This window comes from Apus apus, chromosome 1 (genome assembly GCF_020740795.1).
Source record: "Apus apus isolate bApuApu2 chromosome 1, bApuApu2.pri.cur, whole genome shotgun sequence".
NCBI lineage: Eukaryota > Metazoa > Chordata > Aves > Apodiformes > Apodidae > Apus > Apus apus.
Genome location: NC_067282.1, coordinates 198,448,477 through 198,467,974, shown reverse-complemented (window position 1 = coordinate 198,467,974; position 19,498 = coordinate 198,448,477). Strand labels below are relative to the sequence as shown.

At 39.2% G+C, this 19,498-nt stretch overlaps 1 protein-coding gene across 3 annotated transcripts in view; it reads right to left on the bottom strand.

Moving 5' to 3' along the window:
• DMTF1 (cyclin D binding myb like transcription factor 1) overlaps positions 1-19,498 on the bottom strand; it is a 30,383-nt gene that overhangs the window by 1,567 nt on the left and 9,318 nt on the right. The window contains exons 6-16 of one of the 3 annotated variants that reach the window (XM_051613787.1): positions 16,590-16,666; positions 14,436-14,593; positions 13,607-13,639; positions 12,341-12,450; positions 11,384-11,612; positions 9,587-9,738; positions 8,186-8,401; positions 5,777-5,862; positions 4,958-5,116; positions 3,834-4,214; positions 604-751 (exon numbers count right to left, since the gene is read on the bottom strand). In XM_051613787.1, coding sequence (XP_051469747.1) covers positions 604-751; positions 3,834-4,214; positions 4,958-5,116; positions 5,777-5,862; positions 8,186-8,401; positions 9,587-9,738; positions 11,384-11,612; positions 12,341-12,450; positions 13,607-13,639; positions 14,436-14,593; positions 16,590-16,666 — 1,749 coding nt within the window. The remainder of the gene's footprint in view (positions 1-603; positions 752-3,833; positions 4,215-4,957; positions 5,117-5,776; positions 5,863-8,185; positions 8,402-9,586; positions 9,739-11,383; positions 11,613-12,340; positions 12,451-13,606; positions 13,640-14,435; positions 14,594-16,589; positions 16,667-19,498) is intronic. The other 2 variants (XM_051613796.1, XM_051613805.1) reach the window with 2 other exon arrangements.

Genomic DNA, 19,498 nt, shown 5'->3' with positions numbered 1-19,498 from the left:
TATCAGGCATAGTGCTGAGTCTCTGATGGCTCTGCAAAGAGAACCCTTCCCCTGGAAAGGAGTATTTGTTACATGCAGCAGTGTGAGAATACATCTGTGGTGCTTCCAGTCTGAGATGACTCTTGGCACTGGGAAGTGTGGCACAAGCTAGCAAGCCATTCCAGTTGAGTGCTGTGTAAACTCACCCCCAAATCCCAGCCCCTCACCATGAGAGGTATCAAGTGCATTTCTGATGCTTCTGGCCTTCTCTCAAATAAGAAACCAGATTTCATTCAAGCACCAGGCATGAAGAAATGCACACTACAGAAAAAGTTACTCATTAGCCTATGTGTACTAATTCAACGCTCAAGAGTGACGCAAGCAGTTCAGCAACTGATAAAGCAGCTGGTGTTCTAATGCTTTTTCCACAAGGTTAAGTGGGACTTTCTTTCTACTGATACAAGTGGGGTAACCCAACTTGCTTCAAGTTTCATAGCAACGACATGGAAAATTATTTAAAAGAAAGCAAGGATTGTTAAAAGTGTTGTTTACAGGAACTCAAAGTGATGTATTGTTTTAATGAATCCTAGATGCAGCATCAGCCATATGAAGGGACTGATGTACCTGTTAGAGTTGTCAGGGGCAAGACTGACTCGCTGTCTATATCATCTGTTGTCTGGATAAAACCATGAGAGGAAGGATCAATAAGCACAGTCTCATCATCTATTGTAGGCTGATCAACTTGTTCTTCTATTGTTGGAGAACCCAGGTCCTGCACCACACAGAACAACAGGACATGAGAATATAATCCTGGTATCACAAACAGAAAAACCTGCTTTTGTCAGCCATACTCCATAATAAGCAACAGACTTTCTCTTTGGATGAATTTTAGTTTGTTCAACTGAAATGTGAGCATCTGAGCTAGTTTACTTCAGCATTTACAGGGCACTTTTCATCCTAGTGCAGGCATCTAAAAACAAGATGAGAAGAATACTCTGTAAGCAATCTGAGAGGAAAGGAGAGACTGCAGGGTGGTAATAAAATGTTCTCTTGTACATCAAACCTTTGGTCTATAAAGAGGAATAATTAAGCTTTTCCACTACTTACTGTCTAGATGTTCTGAGATACTGAAGCCATACCTTTACAGTACTTACAGATCCACAACAGCAATAACTTTACCTGAACTTAACACTTTGTTTCACAACTCCTGCTTTTGGACACAGAGCTCAAAAGACCATTTTAATTTCTGTGCCTTACCTGCCCTGTCACTTGCTGACTGTAGGGTGGCTCTGAACTTTTTTAGCTGAGCCTCATTATATCAAAATATTGGCAACACACCAATTCCTTCCATGTACAGACTGTCCATCCCCCCACCCTCTCTCAGTTCTGAAACAGCTGCTGCTTCTTTGGCCCTGAAATGCCAATTCTACATCTGGCCTACTCAGTGTCATGACACACTGCACTGGACTCCTGGTTCTGCAAATGCAGTGAAAAGACATCCTAGATAGTCCAGCCAGAATAAGCAGAGATATTTGGATTCCAGTTTTTTTGTGTAAAATGCGTAAGGTTGGTTCAAGTTTCAGGAATCACTGATTCAGAATGCTAGAAAATGTTGCTGGCAGAACGGAAGATACCTGGATTTATCCCCATTTCCAGAGGCAGTGGGAAATGTTTGAGAGAGGTAACAGCTCTCTCTGTTCAAGAAAACCCTGAAGCTTCTCCACCTGTTTTTTTAGGAAAACCTGTTTCTCTACAAAGTTTCACAATGATTTTGCAAAGGCAACTACCTGAAACCCTCTTCCTTTGTGCTGCTGAAGAGGAGTGGACTACCTGAGCTGCAGCTTGGTGACTTGGACTCAATCCAGACGTGTCCCCGTTCAAGCAAGGCACACGAGTCCTGACCTGCAAAAGCAGCTGCTGAGAGCTCAGCTGAGCCCACCCATGACAAGCACCAAGTCGCAAGGTTTGGAACTGGGAAAAGGAGGCATGAAAAACTAAAGAAGCCATTGTGGCAAGTGGGCACCTTTCCCAGCCAGAAATATTAAAGCCCTGCAGCATGATTGCCTGCTTCCCACTACTCACACCCACAGTGACAATACAACACTGGCAAGTGTATCAAAATAACAGACTTCAAGAAAGCAAAATTTAGGCGTGTTTTTCTAGATTTCACTTAGAATCACTCACAGACAGTTCACTATTTCCTAGAATTTAAATACACATCATACTTGAATTTGACTAGAAGTGTAAGGCAAATTAGAATTACAAACTCAGTTTGTCTTTTTATATAGAAAAAGGTTTAGTACCTCTTTATATCTTGGTAGCCATAAATGATTTCTACAAAATTTAACTAGGAATTAGGTTTATAGCAAGTTTACTAATTCTGCCTTGAGAAGATGACATTTTAAACTGGGAGTAGAAAGCTGATGGGCTGCCTCAACTGTCATGAATCTTATCACAACAAGTGACATGAGACAAGAAACAGAAAAATGGAAAAATAATCCCCAGCTTCAGATGTACTCAAGATTCAAGTGCTTCTATAGTAGCAGACTGTTGAGACACACGAAGATCCTCCTCTTTGTAAGAGCATAACAGATGTGCAGTGTCTATCATAAACATTTTCAAAGACAAAGCCTAACAAAGTCAAAGCACATCAACAATAGATTTTCAAGACATTTTTGAGGGCATATAGTGACAGGGCAAGGCAAAATAGCTTTAAACTGAAGAGGGTAGATTTAGGTTAGACACGAGGAAGAAATTCTTCACTGTGAGGGTGGTAAGACCCTTGAACAGGTTTCCCAGGGAAGTGTGGCTGCACCATTCCTGGAAGTGTTCAAGGCCAGGCTGGATGGGACCTTGAGCAACCTGGTCTAGTGGGAGGTGTCTCTGCCAGTACAGAGGGCTTGGAAACAGGTGATCTTTAAGGTCCCTTCTAACTCAAACCATTCTATGATTCCATGATTCTGATAAAGAAGAACTACAGCAACTCTAGAGTACAGTCTTTTAGAGAACAGGATGGGGTATTTGAATCTAATCTCTTCCCACAGTCTTACCTAACCAAGCTTCTAAGGAAGGAGGTGTTTTCTACCCACTAAAAAGATTAATCCCCTTTAAAGCATCTCTGTTTTCATTGACTTATTATCATAGCTCCAGCAAATGAGAGATGGAGGAATTTAGTATAAGCCATTTAAATGCCCCAAATAATTTGGATAAACTCATTTCTGCATCTCAGGTGTTGGAGCTGAATAAAACTGAGGCCAGAGAAAGAAATAGCTTAAATGTTTCAAGTTCCAATTTAACAGACACTTAACTGGACTTGCATGTTTAATAGATGTCCTCAGAAATGGAAACTGTGATGCACCTCAAAATACGTTGTTAAATTCATAGAGCAAAACCTACATACTGCACCTTTCCTCCCTTGCTCAGCAGTCTATCTGCTTGTAAAGTATGTGTGTTTGACAATTAACAGTGTAGTTTAAAGCAACAGCATCAAATAGCATGAAGGCAAATCAGATGAAGGCAACTATTTGGTGCCACTAATATTCCTACTTTTCACAGTCACCCTGCAAAAGCACCCTGAGTAGTGAAGCAACTCCACAGCTAGAGAGGTATTCAATGCTCCAGACAAAGTAAAATATAAGCCTTAGTACCAAAATAAATTCTATCACTTTCACACCCAAACCAGTATTAATGAAGCTCAAGAATAGAGGATCTGAACAAAATACTCACAGAACTACGTTACACATGAAATCGCTGACATATTTCACGTGAATAGCTTAACATAAAGGTCAAAGATGCAATGAAATAATTCTCCATGCAGAGATGGGGAAAATACCAAGTATCATGCACTCCCTTACCTCAGTAACATAAGTGCTGGGTAAATGAGAGTGAGAATCCTCTTCTTGTTTCAAGCTGGTGTCTGAAATCTCCTCCTCAGTTCTTACCATAACTCCATCCATCAGTTCATTACTATTCCTGCTGCTGAATTTGGAGGCATCATCTTCATTGTAGGCTGACTGGTCTTCCTCATTCAGCTTGGACTGATGGATATCATCTGGGAAAGTATTTGTTTCCAGGGTATCAGGAGGATCTGTCAGGTCAGCTGACTGAATATCTGAATCAAGTTCTGCCTGAGTGACTGAGGAGGAGATATCTTCAGCAGCAACGGTGCGGATTATGACACTGGGCGTGTGGCACTGGACTGTGACATTGTCACTTGTATTTAACAAATGCTCTGGCTGTAAGAGTATTTGCAAAAAGAAACACAAAACCAAGAAAAACATCAGAGACTTTCCTCTAAGTATCTTCAAATCTTGCAGCCAATAAAAGGTAAAGGATTCAAATAACTTATTACTAAGTGTGATGTAGAGTTTTACATATATATATTGTCAGCCCATCAGATCATCTGTTGACTTTTCCTGGCCTTAAATTATGAATTCATAGGCTGAACTGAGTGACAACTATTCTTTAACTCACAACTAAAATAAAGAGGCAGCTGTTCAGGTGAGGATCACTGTAGATTCGAAAGATCCAAGGTTTTTTTCCCTGAATTTTGCACCACTTTTTTAATGTAACACCCAATCTGCTTCCCCTTTCCTTCCTCCAATAAAACCTAAGACTGTCGCTGCTGTACAAGTTTTGTGAACACCAATATTCATTTGTGAGAGCAACTGGAAACATCAGGAAATGGTGGTATTTTGTTTTGCTGGGGGACAAGCCACTAGATGGAGACATCATGTCCAGCCACAGTAAGAACTAAGTTGCTTACTAAGCTAAGTTCTGAAGCAACTTGAAGTTTAAAAAAAACAACAATTAAAAAAACCCTAAACTATTTCCACTCTTCAGTGTTTTAAGCAAAGTAACGCTGTTATGACTTAGGAACTGCTTTGCAAAGTTAGCATGCACATAGAGGGATGTGAGTATAATGTTCCCCTCCTCCCACTGCCCAAACTCCAGTCTTAACACTGCTCAAAGTACAAACCGATAAGGCGTGAACAATGATCTGTTCTGGGGAGGCTGGAGCAGCAGCAGCCGTGAGGGTCATGGTAGGACTAGTCGTCAGTGTTAAAGGCAGCCCTTGGCTTGAGCTTGTCTGTAGTAAGTATGTACCTGGTGTTCCAGTTGGCTGGAGGTGGAAAGACTGCAGAAGACAACCCAAGTTTAATACTCAAACACACTGCCTTCCTGGGCCACAAACAGCGCTCAGAGCGTGCTTATTTACATGAGCTGGCCTGACTGTAACACGCCAGGAAAACAAACAAACAAACAAACCCTATCCCTACTGCACTGATTGCTGAACTGCACTCCAGAAGCGGAAAGAAACTCATGTATAGCCTTAAGCTACCAAGTCAAGCATGACTGTATTATGCTGTACAACAGCAGGTAAGAAAGGAACAAAGTCAATTTACTCTTAACATTTAGATGAAAGAGAAACTGTGCTATAAATTACAGTACAATGGAACTGAGAGAATCTTCACTAGCTGGGAGCTTCCTCTGGCTCTGTTACGTCAGGTTCCAACAAAAAAACCCAACCAACCCAAAACAACAAGCGCAAATGAAAACTTCATAGCACTAAGGCATTTAGACAGATTTAAAGCATTTAACTGTAATTCCCATTTTACTCTACAGCTCTAACAAATTACATTTTGCTTTGAATTTTTATGTTTTTGATCTCTTAACTTTCTCTTTCTAGCTTTTTTCTTTCTTCCTTTTTTTTCCACAAGTGCACAGTTCCATAACCTAGGAAGTAGCTCCTACTTAAAAGAAAAACAGTAACAAATATCAGTTCTCTGTTACTTACTGGAAGAATCTCAAAGGTCTGCAGTGTTCCACTGTTTAGTGTTATTGTCTCAGAGTCAACAGTAGCAGCAGGGGAATCTGCTGAGGCTGTAAAAGGAAGAAGGAAAAAGAAAGCATGTAAACCAAAATGTGTCAGCCCTGCAGAGAGCATAACATCCTATAATTACTACCAAGGAGGGTACTGTTAGTTTCAGTAAGAGGAAAAAGAAAACTGGCTGCAATCCTTACAACCAGGTTCTCTGATTGGTACCGAACAAAAGAGAGATAAAATTGTTTCAGTGCACAGGGATAGAAGAGGACAAAGTTATCTGATGGGATCTAATTACTTTTTGTAATGAGATCTGTGAGAGGTTCTGGTATAGCTATCCTTTGGATTGTGTGTAACTTGTTTTAAACTGGTGTCAAGTTTAATATTGCTGTTTCTCACAGACATTTTTTTCTTGTAGTATTTTTAACCTTTTCTGCCCTCCACAGTTTGTCCACCACTGATGAAACATCAGATGCTCCCCAAGGTATTTGCATACTCTGTGTGTTACAACTGCTGTGTATAAAAACTGTAAGTATTCTTACAAGTGTATAATTATTTATGCAGTTATCTCAATTAATTCTAAAAGTAATGAAGACAAGCACTGGAAACAGTTTATGTATGAGACATTTCAAGATCACCAGGTCCAAACAGCTCATGCCCAAAGCTTTATAGGAGACTGCAGAACTTGGAACCTTAATTATGACTTTTACACACTCTTAAAATAAAACAGAAGTTTCAGGAAGCTGGAGGCAAATTAATACTTTGCCTGGAATTATTCAGTAATTCCATAAATATTGAAAGGGTGAAACACCTACATGATGACAGCAGTGCTCCAAGCACTGGAAACTTATCCATCTCAGACTCTGTGGCTTCAAAGTAGAGTAATTTTGGTCTCTTAAGAAGATACAAGATCTGATTTTGAAGCTTTTATTTTGGTAGTAGCATGTTCAAGGTTTCCTGCTGCAGATTTCCCAGCATCTAGTAGCAGACAGCTGTAAAGTGTGGCCTGCTTGTTACCTAGCCAGTTATGTTCATAAAGCTTACAGGAATTATTCCTTTGAAACCTTGAGCCTTCTATTAAATACATAATATGCTAATAGGTTCAGCTCTCATGGGATTGGGAAAGACACAATACAAAATTCACTTTGATTACACAAACATAAAACCTCCAGAAAAGCAGACTAAAATGGAGAAAAAGGCTTGCTAGACAGACCCGGGCAAATGACTTCACAAAATAACCATGAAGAATTAGATTCAGAAAGGACTAAAGGTTAGAGAATGCCAGCACCTCTTGCCTGTTCATTAAAACCCAATAGCTTTGACCAACCTTGGTTGAAAGTTTGAGACCACTGATGTATTAGTACAGATTAAAAAGCCTTGGCTTGGTGTTACATCCCATTCTAATTAAAAAATAAAGCAGATGAAATGAACAAGTAGACTAAGACAGGCTAATCTAACAAAATTCTAAACAGAAAAATTGTTTACCAAATGCCTATCTAGTCATAGTCTGAAGAATCAGTTTTTAGCCTGATTAACTAATTTTGTAATGAGCAAGACAGAAGAACTAATTTATCCCAATAAAATTCACCAATGACACACAGTGCAAAATAGCACATCGTGAAGATGACAGGATGCATACAGGGTGATTTAATCGGAGTGACTGGAGCTACTTTGATAAGATCAGCAACAAAAACCAAGACAGAAGCACTATGATCAACGTAGTGCTGTTACTGAATGTTCCATAATGAGCAAAGTTCATCCTTAGAAGATGGGAAGCACCAACTTGAAAAAAATGAAGTGGTTAATGCAGATAATAAGCTGAACATGAATATGACTTGGCAACTAATGCCTTCTGGAGTGCTTGTATCTAGAAACAACAGCTATTAATACAGAGCAGCATTAGGAAAATCATGATACACATTTCTGCTTCAGTGTCCTTCATCAGAAATTAGGCACAGCAGTGCACATGTTTTATAAAAGGGTATCGTGTACATGATGTTCATTGCTCTGGACAAGAGCTACCAGAATAAACTTAAGGAATAAGCATATGTATTGCATCTTCATTAAGAGGCCTGTGTACTGAAGCCTTTTCAAAGAATACACTGTATGGCAGGCTCTTGGTATCCGTGCACATACAGACATGTAAGCCCTATGTGCAGGCACCCCAACTGCAGCTTTTTGATACTACTGTCACACTAAGATCTACATTTGCCTTACAAAGTTAGAAACGGGCAAATGGAATCCAGGAATCCTTCATCTTAAACTATGGCAAGACCAAAGCAGAATTAATAAAGTTATTTGAGACATGTCCACTCCTCCTTCACCATCTTACTGTAAGAAAACTTTAGGCTTCATGAGAGGACAGCGAGCTGTACTACTTACAGACATGTGTAATCTGGACTGGAATCTGCAAAGCTGCCACAGGGCTTGGAGCGCTGCCTGCATTCTCCTCTAAGCGAGCCACCCGAATCTGCACGTGCTGAACTCCAGAACTGGAATTAGTGTTTGGTAATCCACTTCCAGATTTGTTGTCCGAAAGCTGGTGCCCTGGATTGTTTTTTTGGTTCTCATGGAGTTGTTTAAGACCCTTTATCAGCACTGAGAGAAAGAATACTCAAGCTAAAGCATGTTGAAGGAGCACATTTGAAATGCTGCATGTGAGATTTTTCCAAGATGGGAAGAGTAAAGAAAATCCTTCTGAATTTGGAACTTACACAATTTACAGAGATATATCAACTAGAAATTAAGCACATACACAAAACATATTTAGTCAGCTACTGGAGTGAACTTGATTTTCCTCAAGGAACCTACCTAGACATTTTAAGGATGCTTGGGGAAAAAAAAAAAGCCCTCATAAAATTTTGAACCTCTCTAAAAAATGAATGGTGTATGCCCATGTAACAATCAACTAGCTGTGTTGTGCTGCTATCAGAAACCCTCCAATCTTACAAAACATGGCAGTGGATTTGTTCAAAAGGTTGACAGAAGTGTCACTGGAAATAGGGAACAAGCAATAATAAATCTCACATGGCTCTACTATGATTCAGTTCAAACATCTCCTGCCTTGACACTATGACATTTTGTCTGGGGAAAGAGAGTGGATCCTGTTGACTCAGTGGTGTATTTATATTATGAATTATTTAATGCAACAACTGTCAATTAACATATTAAGCATAACAGAGCTACTCTCTCAATTGCAGCCTTCAGGCATGACAACCCTGGCAACCGCAGCAAAAGTGCCAATTAAATTACACCTTTTATTATGACATGACTAATCTCTATGTTATTATTTTTTTTTTTCCTCTCCCCAAGACAGAGAAAAGGAGGACTGAGTGAAAGGTCATGGAGACTGAAATACCCTTTGGCTCAGACACTAGCTTCTCTGATCAAGAATGAGAGCGACGAGAGATATATTTGGGGATCTTTATCTTTCTGATTCCACCCCTCCTGTTTACTGTGCAGGTATTAGTATATCTCTGTTCTACCAACAGCTGAGGTTCAGCACCTCACACATGTTAACATTTTAAAGGTAACAAATCTAGCCTGAAGTGATACTTTTAGTCTGCAGACACATACATACCTCCTCTTCCACCTCAGGAGGTCACTGACCTCCATACCAAAGATTATAATAATTTGAGACCTGCCAGCTGAGCTGCTCTCACTTCAGCCAAAGTGAAGGGAGTTGGCAAAATCTATGCTCTAACTAGACCACAAAGTGCAGCTTTATTGCTTTGAAATTTGTGAAAGGAGCTTCAGAAAAGAAGTGTGCAAGTAGTACATTACCAGGGAATGAAACATCTTTGTGGTTTGCAATCTGTCTTTTAATGGTCCACCATTTACTCCGAAGCCACTGTGGTGAGCGGACACTACTCCATCCTTCAGCTAGTAAATCCCAATTGATGTCATTTTCATCAGAAACTTCAAGTTCCGCTATCCTGGCAGGATACAGAAAATATTTACCTATTAGAAACTACCCTCCAGACTGGAAGGGGTGTTGCAGATCTCCAGTCTTGTCACATGTAGCAGCAGTGAAACAGCATGCCAGTGAATAGTCCACCAGAGCTCATGAACTGACACAGGCTTCCAAGGCTCCACGCTGCCAGAGGTCAAGCAGAATCACAAACAACAGAAGATGGACTAGACTTGTTAGATGATCCAGTTCATCTCCTTGCCATGCAGGATTATTCCCCTTATTTACATATACATTAGGACTTTGATCAGATTATTGTAAAGCATTCCAAATGATGCATCTTTTCTCTTTGGAAAACCATTCCCCAAACACAAGGCAGGAAATGCTTCCTGCGATTCACTCTGAACTTCCACTTAATTAATTTCATGCTACTATATTTACTTCTGTTTTCTTGTATGTTACACTCATCTGTCCCTAACATTGATTTCTGCCTCCTCTGAGATGCTCCTTAGCCAAAGCAGATGAAGTTAGTGACAGTATTAAACAGTTCCTCATGCAACAATCCCACTGGGCTCTCCAGGTAAGGGACAGGCTTCACTTAATTTTGGCCGATGTTATGCACACACTACCATAACCTGTTTGAACACTCTAATTATCTCTGAACTGCCTCCAGCTCATCTGCACATGTGAGCATGTGAAAGAGAGATGAACAGTGAGAGAGGAAAAGATTTTTGTGGAAGTTAAAAAAAGTTCTCTTCACAAACCAAGCAATAGTACTGAACAGTCTTGCTAGCTTAAAAAACAACGACAACAAAAAAGGAACAAAGAAAAAAGCTACCAAAACCAAGCCTGCAGGATGAGTTAAGGATACCTGGACAGACCAAAACAGACACAATTTGTACAGAAATATTAAGAATTATAACCAGCACATTCTGAAATGTGGAATCAGGTTTACAGTTCGTATCAAATAGCTTCACTAAATTAATGAATGTTGCTTTGTAAATAATGCTTAGGTTCCCTGGATGTCTTGTTTTTTTATTCCCACCTAAAGCTATCAACCCATAAAAATCCACTGGCTAAAAAGCCTGAGTTAAAGGCATTCAAAATGGAAGGAGGACTGGCGAGAGCGAAAGATTTCCAAAGTTACTACCAGGTTGCCAGTTCAAATGTAGTCAAAGATGCTAATATCCTATCAGTGTTTGCTGAAATTAATTTGCAGTCTCGGTTTAGTCCTTTGTAGACAAGGTGTCCACATCACAGAAACCACCACCACACTTGACCCTTGTTCGTAATCTCAGCAGAGAGGCCAAGGACTGAATGGGCAGGAAGACTGAACTCCCCTCCAGTCAAGGGTTAAAGTGCATTGGTGGGGCAACATGTGGGAAGCTTGCATGGTCACTGCCTGTGCTGTACCTTTTCTGTGGAATAAAGAAGATTTCAGTCTCCAGGGTTTTCAATCTGACACCTTTCACGAACACTAACACTCACTAAAAAAAACCAAAGAAACAAAGAAAATGTTCAATAATAAATCTCTGGAAACTGTAAACACAGCAGTGATTTTTGGAGGGATCTAGAGTTTTTAGTGTCTAAGAACTCAACAACATGGAGCCCAGTGGAATCCTGCTAGTGTCATGTATTAGGAACCTTTAAAAGTAACTAAATTAACAAACCTCAAGATCAGATTTATTTCATCTTCCTTGGTCCACTCAGTGCCCCCACTCTGCTTCCAGTTGAGATAGTTGAGCCACTTAGATCGGCACTGCTTTTCAGAGCGCGTCCCGACCCGTTCTGCCACAGCAGCCCATGATACACCTTGTGTGACAATGTCACCTGGTTCTGTGCTAGTTAGCTCGTGCACTACTTCTGCTAGTCTTTTTTCTTCTTTCTCTGTCCACTTTCCTGAAAGAGAGAAAACCTATCCAACTTAGCAGATGCTCTCTGATCTGTGACGTGTCAGCAGACATTTAACTTCAGTGTCCAACACCTCATTTTAGACACAAACAGTAACTTGTGAAAAAGATGTAACTGTTCTTACTTAATAACAATTTATATTATATCCATTCTTGATTAAGAATGTGTAATTCCATTGTTTTGTTGTCAGGTTTTTCTGTTCTCTTCCTCTTGCGGATGAATAAAGCCACACAGAATTTATCAAAATACTGACCAAAGCAACCTAGTCCAAGATACCTGAATTATCTTAGTTAAAGTAAATTAACCATGCAAAAATTTAGCATTCAGTAATTACATGAGGTCTGACCAAATCTTCCTCCCATTTGAATATACACTACAAAATAAAGAATACTCCTAAAGTGCATCTGCCTTCTTAATGACACCAAATATATAGTGCATGTTTATAAACATTAAACACAAGGGAAAGTACTTTTGAATCCACCTCAATAAAACATGCTCCAGTGGCACAGATGGATGAAGTATAACAGACTGCAAAAATAAACTGAGTGTTCTGATCTTTAAGAAGTGACACTGGAGAAACACACACCAAATAGGTTCTAAAACGTCCCCAGATTTCGCACTGCAAGTTCCTCCGTGCAGAGGAAAACACCATCCACAAAGGCAATAGTGACAGTTTTAACTAGGAAATCTATTACTGACACCAGCATTTACCTCACCTGTGTTGCAGGTATCCTTCATCAATCTACACCGATCTTTTACAGAGGAAGCACTTCTCCCCAGTGCAGCTCCTATTGTGGCCCAATCGTTACCGTGCTTTACTCTCAGCCTAAACAGAAATATGCTCATTAGCACCATATCCAGTTATGAGATTACCAAACTACCAAATACACTCTTAAAAAAGACAGGATAAATGTTCATTTTTCAGGTTTAAAGACAAAATGGGGAGTCACTTTGATACCACAGTATTAACATATTTTCAATCATCACTGCTAATTTTTTACGTGTTTCTAGAAGCCATTCCAGTTAAGCCACAGGATATTCACTTACACAATCTTTAATATCTAACTGTCTCATAGGAATGTTGTGAGGCTTAATTATTGTGTTAAATACAAAATGTGAATGTTTAGATAAACAGACAACGTCTGTTTTACTTAAGTTCCTCAAGGATTTTCAGTGGTACATAGAGATAGCTTGAGAAATCTAAATAATGCCCAATGAAAACCCAGGCATCCTACAATTTAAATGAGGCAAAACACTGCATAATCATGCTCATAATTTTAACTATTATTTTCCTCCCACACATGACAACAAGGTTGCTTAACATGTTGAGCCACAACTACTTTTGACAAATCTGGGGCCACAGGCACCTTTCAAATCACACAACTTAAATTGATGCAAACATATCCATCAACACAATGAAAATCCTTTTCTCCCTTCAGTTCAACATGGTTTCTTCAAACTGCTCAGCTGTGGAAAGCTGCAGAAGAAGATAAAGTCTGCACCCTCCATCTCCTTTGATCTATCAGGTTCACAGTCAAGACCAAAGAGTCTTACTGGCAATTTCTGTATCTCTCTAATACTTCATAGGAGAGCTCCTACCCCTTGACCACCCACTTCCTTTAGAAATAAGCTTTGCTCAAGTTTCCTAAATAAAGGGAATTTCTGTTTTTCATAAACATAACTGCAAATGTTGACTGTGCTTGTACAAATTGGAAACATTACTAGTTTCAACAGAAGGCTTGCTTCAGAACTTTTCTGTATGTTGATTATGTCATGAATCACATTAGAAAACACAAAAATTAATCCAAATGTAGACTCAGTTCTTTTCAAATTAATTTAGTGACCACTATTTTCTCATAAGAGTTGGAGAAGTCAAATTTATTTTTAACTTTTTAGTGGCGTCATGTAACAAAACCTGTAAAAACTACTCAAGCTACTAAACACAATTAAGGTAGCATGACCTTGTTAATAAAAAGACTTACTCTTTAAGCTTTTCAATTTCCTCAGGAGTATACCTAAGCAACAAGTAAATAAAAAGACATTATTTTAAACAGAAAGCATACAGCATAAATATTTTTGCTTTACTAACCACACAGTACACATCTAGTTACAACCAGAGATTTAAGGCATTTCAGCTGTAAGAAACAACTTGACTGAATGCTTCAAAAAAATGTGAAGAACAAATGTAATTTTCCACATTAGTGCACATCTAAGGTTATCTGGTCTGACACTCCCCTCATTTTCCAGCAAAACTCTTTGTTCTCTGTCATCTTACTACTAGAACAGAATTAGAGTTTTGTGTACTAGTCTCTCAAAAAAATCAGCTATTTTTTCCTTCCTCTCTCAGTTCACAATCATCATAAGGCTGACTTTCCATTAAAAAATAAATCAGCATTGAGATGGTATTTTTAATTTTCAACTATCTTCAAAAACTAAAATCTAACATCCTTTTAAGCCCTTCTGGATGGTGCCATATCCATGGCTTTACACATGGAAAGAGATGAAGATCAATTAGCTCGAGGTCACAGTTCAAGAAAGAAACTGCATCTCAGCAGATCCATGTGTGTGTCAAAATCTCCTCATCATATCAGACTCCTCTGCATCTTTGATTTTTTTAAGAAAAGGTTGTGGATACTAGCAATGAAACACAACTACTGTCAAGGGTGATCTAACAGAATTCAGCAGAGGTGATTTAGGATTAGGAAGAGCTAGGTCTGTTTTTCTAGAATCATCTGTCTCACATATGACATGTCAAAGATTAAATTAATAACCTGTATCAATAAAACCATGCAGCATTAGAGGTTTGCGTACTTTCCAACATGGTTTCTGTCATCATACATGCGAAGAACTCTTCTATAGACAGCAAAGAGAGGCCGATTCAGACCCCAAGCTATTGTCCTGTAGAAATCTTTTCTTTCATCTTTTGACATTTCAAATATAATTTCTGTGGCATCTTTTATTCCACGGGCCTAGAAGAAAGCATTTAAAAAAAAAAAACAAACCAAACAACAAACCACAAACAATACACCTTAGATCAAATCTCCTAGATAACCAAGAAGCAGAACTCTTAAGAACTGGAGCCTAGCATATTATTACACATTTTTCTATGTATCTCAAATACTACAGTCTGAAACTTAAAATTAATATTAATGAATTAGCTACAAATACAAACCCTAAAATACTAGGTTTGTTGTTTTTTTTTAACGCTGGAGTTCAGGTAGACACAGAAATTTAACTTTCATCTACATTTAAAAAAATCTGTCCAATGTATATTTTAAGATCAAAAACTGAAGTGTCATTTAAAACATCACGGAAAATGTACTTTGGAGAATTATTCTGGGGTTATACAGCAGAAGGCTGTCAAAAAGTGCTGTATCAGTTTATCACGTAATTTTAGGTATTTCTTATTTGAAAGCAATTTTTCTCAATTAAACTACTCTCCTTGTTCTGATGGAATCAAAAAGCAAATTTGATACAAAAACACTGGAGTTAAGTACAAAAGGAAAGCTTTAGTTTAACTTCTGCTTAAACTTAAAAATACTATTTCAATTCAAAGCAGTACAAGCAAGAAGATAAATGGGAAAATAATGAATCAAATGAGTTATCAGCAACTCAATTTAGCTAGTTGAAAAAAGCTTCTCTAGATTAAAAAAAACAGTATTACCTATGAATGACTTTGTGGTAGAGATGATAATACACGTGTATGTAGGCACATTTTCTAGAACTATCAATGAGGATTTTTATACCAATAAAGACTAAATTCAGAGCTTTTTTTAATTTAAAAAAACAACAACAACAACAAAGGTTGGTGAGATTTTAGTATCCAGGCTATCTATTCTCAGCTGTAAGGGCTCAGCTCAAGTAATCTCAGCGGTAACTCTACCACCAATATGACTTATAGGCAGTTATCACTGTCAGCATCTTAACTGCATGCCTAATTTTACACTGAACTCTGGCAACAATATAGTAAGGAAAAGAAAGCTGATACAGGCATCCTGTTAGTGTAGTAAACAAATACAGCGAGGGCATCAAAGAAGTCTGGAAGTTGTATACAACATTTGGTAAGGAGAATTATCTCTATCCCTAGTGCAGTTTTCTTCCTCTCTCTTCTTGAAAGACTTAATGAGTGAACATGAGGCAACTTGAGCCCCCTGATGTGAAATACTAAACTGGGTTATATTCAGTACACAAATTAAAAGCAGTGTTACATTCAGCAGTCTTAAATCCTGTGCATGGATACAATCATCCTATGTATTTCAAATGGGTTATCACAATTTCTACTATGAACCAACCAGAATCACTTACTCTACATTCTGGGAAGTATTGAAGTGAGTTGGGTTCTAGCAGGAGCTGCATCATCATGCCTCCTAGCAGATCTTATAACCATAGAATGGTTTGAGTTGGAAGGGACCTTAAAGATCACCTAGTTTCAACTCTCCTGCCATGGGCAGGGACACTTTCCTCTAGACCGGGTTGTTCAAAGTTCCCTCCAACCTGTCTTTCTTGTACTGGGGACCCTAGAACTCTACACAGTACTCCAGGTTAGGTCCCACCAGAGCAGAGGGGAAGAACCACCTCCCTTGCACACTTCTTTTGATGCAGCCCAAGATCCAGTTGGCTTTCTGGGCTGCCAGTGCACATTGCCAGCTCACGTTGAGCTTTTCATCAACCAACACCCCTAGGTCCTTCTTCTCAGGGCTGCTCTCAAACCATTCTCTGCCCAGCCTGTATTTCTGCTTGGGACTGCCTGGACCCATGTGTGGGACCTGGCTGAACTTCATGCTGTTTGCATGGGCCTGCCTCTCAAACCTGTCCAAAGTCCCTCTGGATGGCACCCCTTCCCTCCAGTGTATCAGCTGCACCACGTTTGGTCGTCAGCAAAACTGCTGAGTGTGCACTCTAACATAACAAATAGGATATCTTACTCTATCTTATATATTATGTATAACACACTTTAATACATACCTTTAAATAACGCTCAATGTTACTCATCAAAATGTCTATTTCTTCCTTTGACCACATCCCTTGCTTCCACTTGTGGCCTGAAAACAGAAACGACAAACTAATTACTGAAGTGACAGTTAGCAATGCAACAATAAAATACCAAAAAATGCAACCCTCATTATTGCCATTAACAAAGAGAGTAGTAATTTTAGCTATGCTAACTAGAATTAATTTCAAACGTTATTTTAGAGCTGTTAAACAATCCTCAGTAACTGTCAACTAATGTTTAAATAATGTGAGTCAGACCCCTCTTGAAACACATCAATTTTTAAAACCAGAACATGGATTCCTCTATGTGCTGGCAAGTCACATTTTCAGCTTTCTCTTCAGCCACAACTAGAAAAACTGTAATTAAACTGATATCTGAATTTTCCATGCACTCAAATCAGAAGCCGGGACTTTTAAAATGTGACTCAAACTACTACTTGAGGAATTGACAACAATGTGGGGTTCTCTTACATTCCTTATGACTTCCCAACATGTGAGCAGTGCCACCTACTGTGAGCATTTCCACAATGCTCTACCCAGTCAATTTTGACAAGCTTATCCTTATCTCTTTTTTTTTTTTTCTGCATTGGGAATAATGCCCAGTGGTCACAGTCGAGATATAGACTCATGCTGAGTGCTTTATTTCCGAAATAAAAGTGACAAACCAATAAAAACAAACATGTTATGTCTCTGACATAACTTAGTAACTACAAAGCCAGCTAAGCTTTAAAATAAACAAAACCAATCAACTTTATTCAGACAGAAAATTTCAAACCTGAGCTCCATCAATAAAACATTAAAACATTCCTACCTTGAATTTATATATAGATTCCTTTTTTTTTTCCCCCCCCCTCATGCTCACACCATATATAATGCTAACTATCACTTAAGATTATGCTGGTGACCCAGTTTACATACTGGTGTGTGCTGGCTAACTGCCCATCTCTGCTCAAAAAATAAGGGTACTTCCTTCTCAGCCTGCTAATTACCAGAGCTGAGAGGCAGAACACACCAGAGAGACTGTTTACTCAAATCCAATTATAATGAAAAGTACAGGCATTATTACTAATTCCATTGGACCTGACGAGAGAAAACTCTACTCATGTGCCTGACGGCTTCAACCTCTTCTTCCAAAGCTACAGAGACAGAACAATAACCTATTACTGCAGCTGTGATTCACACCTCTATCCAAGCACATGAACTGACTTCAAGGGGCACTGCTACTCTACATGGAATAAGCTTTAGCACCCAACTATTTTAGGAAAGGAAGTCTATTTTGCACTTCATGTGTTTGTGTATTCAGTGCCAAGATTATTATAGCCTGCCCACAGTCTTCAAAGTAAGAATTAGCAGGTGGATATGAAATGATCAGCTCAGGCAACACATCAAACTCCAAGCTCCTGTAAAAGGGGATGCAAAGTGGGACTCTTTTACAGCTGATCTCTGTGACAGAGCATGGAGACTCTGAGAACGGTTCAGCTAGTATGGATTCTAAAATTTAAGTCTACATGTATTTTATTGGAAATGTCTTCCCCAAACTATACATCTCGATTAGAATAATCAGATTCAGTGCCCATATTTATTCAGAACGATACATGCAACTTAGATGATCACTTGATATGCCTATGAGACAACCACAAAATGAACAAGTACAATAGTTTCTAATATGTGTAACTAGACACTCATCAGATAAATCACAGGAAAACAGTAATTTCTCTGCCAAATCACTAGTATGTGCTCCTCAATTAGGCTGAGAACATGCTGCTCCCAACCAAAGACCTTTGCTAATGGAAAGATCATAATCTCTGTGCTTCCTCTTACCCTAGAGCACAGCAACTGTAGCAACACAGTTTCTCACTACTTCTACCCAGTTACCCCACTGCTGCGATGCAAAGGGATCTCTTTGTTATCCCATCTCTGCCCCAGTCCTTGGGCTGAACACTGAACAGCTTTGAAGCCCTATAAACCTAAGAAATAATAACAGAGAAAATAGGGAAAAAATAGTTATTGGCTGCTAGAAGCAACTGCTAATGAATACTTGGGATCAGTGAGTGGAATGGTCATTGACAGAGCTGCTCACCTCCCTCTCTCTGAATTTTCCATATCCAATACCAAGGGTTCTGCATGCCTCACCCACAGTTTTTCACTCACTCAGCAGTACACTCAGCTCTCTGGAGTAAAGCTCAGTGGGTAAGAGCTCCTTTGCTTCTGTGAGAGAAAACCATTAATTTTTTTTCCTGAAGTTTTCTAATAAAAAAGGGAGTTGCTTTGGACTGACTGAAAAAGGTATTTTTTTTTTCCCCTTAGAAAGAGGTAAACTCAGGGTAAGAAAAATAGTAGAGAGACTGAGAAAACTGGAGAAACAATGTGTCTTCATTTGACACCAAGTTCTTTCTCTAGATTTAGAAAGGCACTTCCCCAGGGGAAACAAAAAAAAAAGCTCTAAACTTTGACAACTACAACATGACTTGTGCAGGTGTATTTTGAAAAGGAGCAATGCTGATGGGGTGGCAGCTTTAGGAGTAGTGGTGATTATTTCAGTAGGTCCTGGTCTACATAATCCCTCTTCTTCTGCAGCAACTCCCTTCCAGAAACTGTTTAGTATCAATCACAACAGAGCAGCCAGATTAATAAACCCTACTTGGAGGAAGATGTATTAACCTGAGCATGGATTATTTTTTTTTTCCTGGTGAACCTCCTTCTGACTCCTAACCAGGCAGAAGCTGAAACAGAGCAAACACAACTGTCTGCTCCATCTGTGCTGACACGCATTACCTACAGCGGTTCTCTACCAAAGCCAGCAGAATCACTGTGACCACTGCAAGCATGGCCCTTCCTCCTCTCTAAGTGCATCTGGAGTTCCAACTTCCTTCTTGCACAGA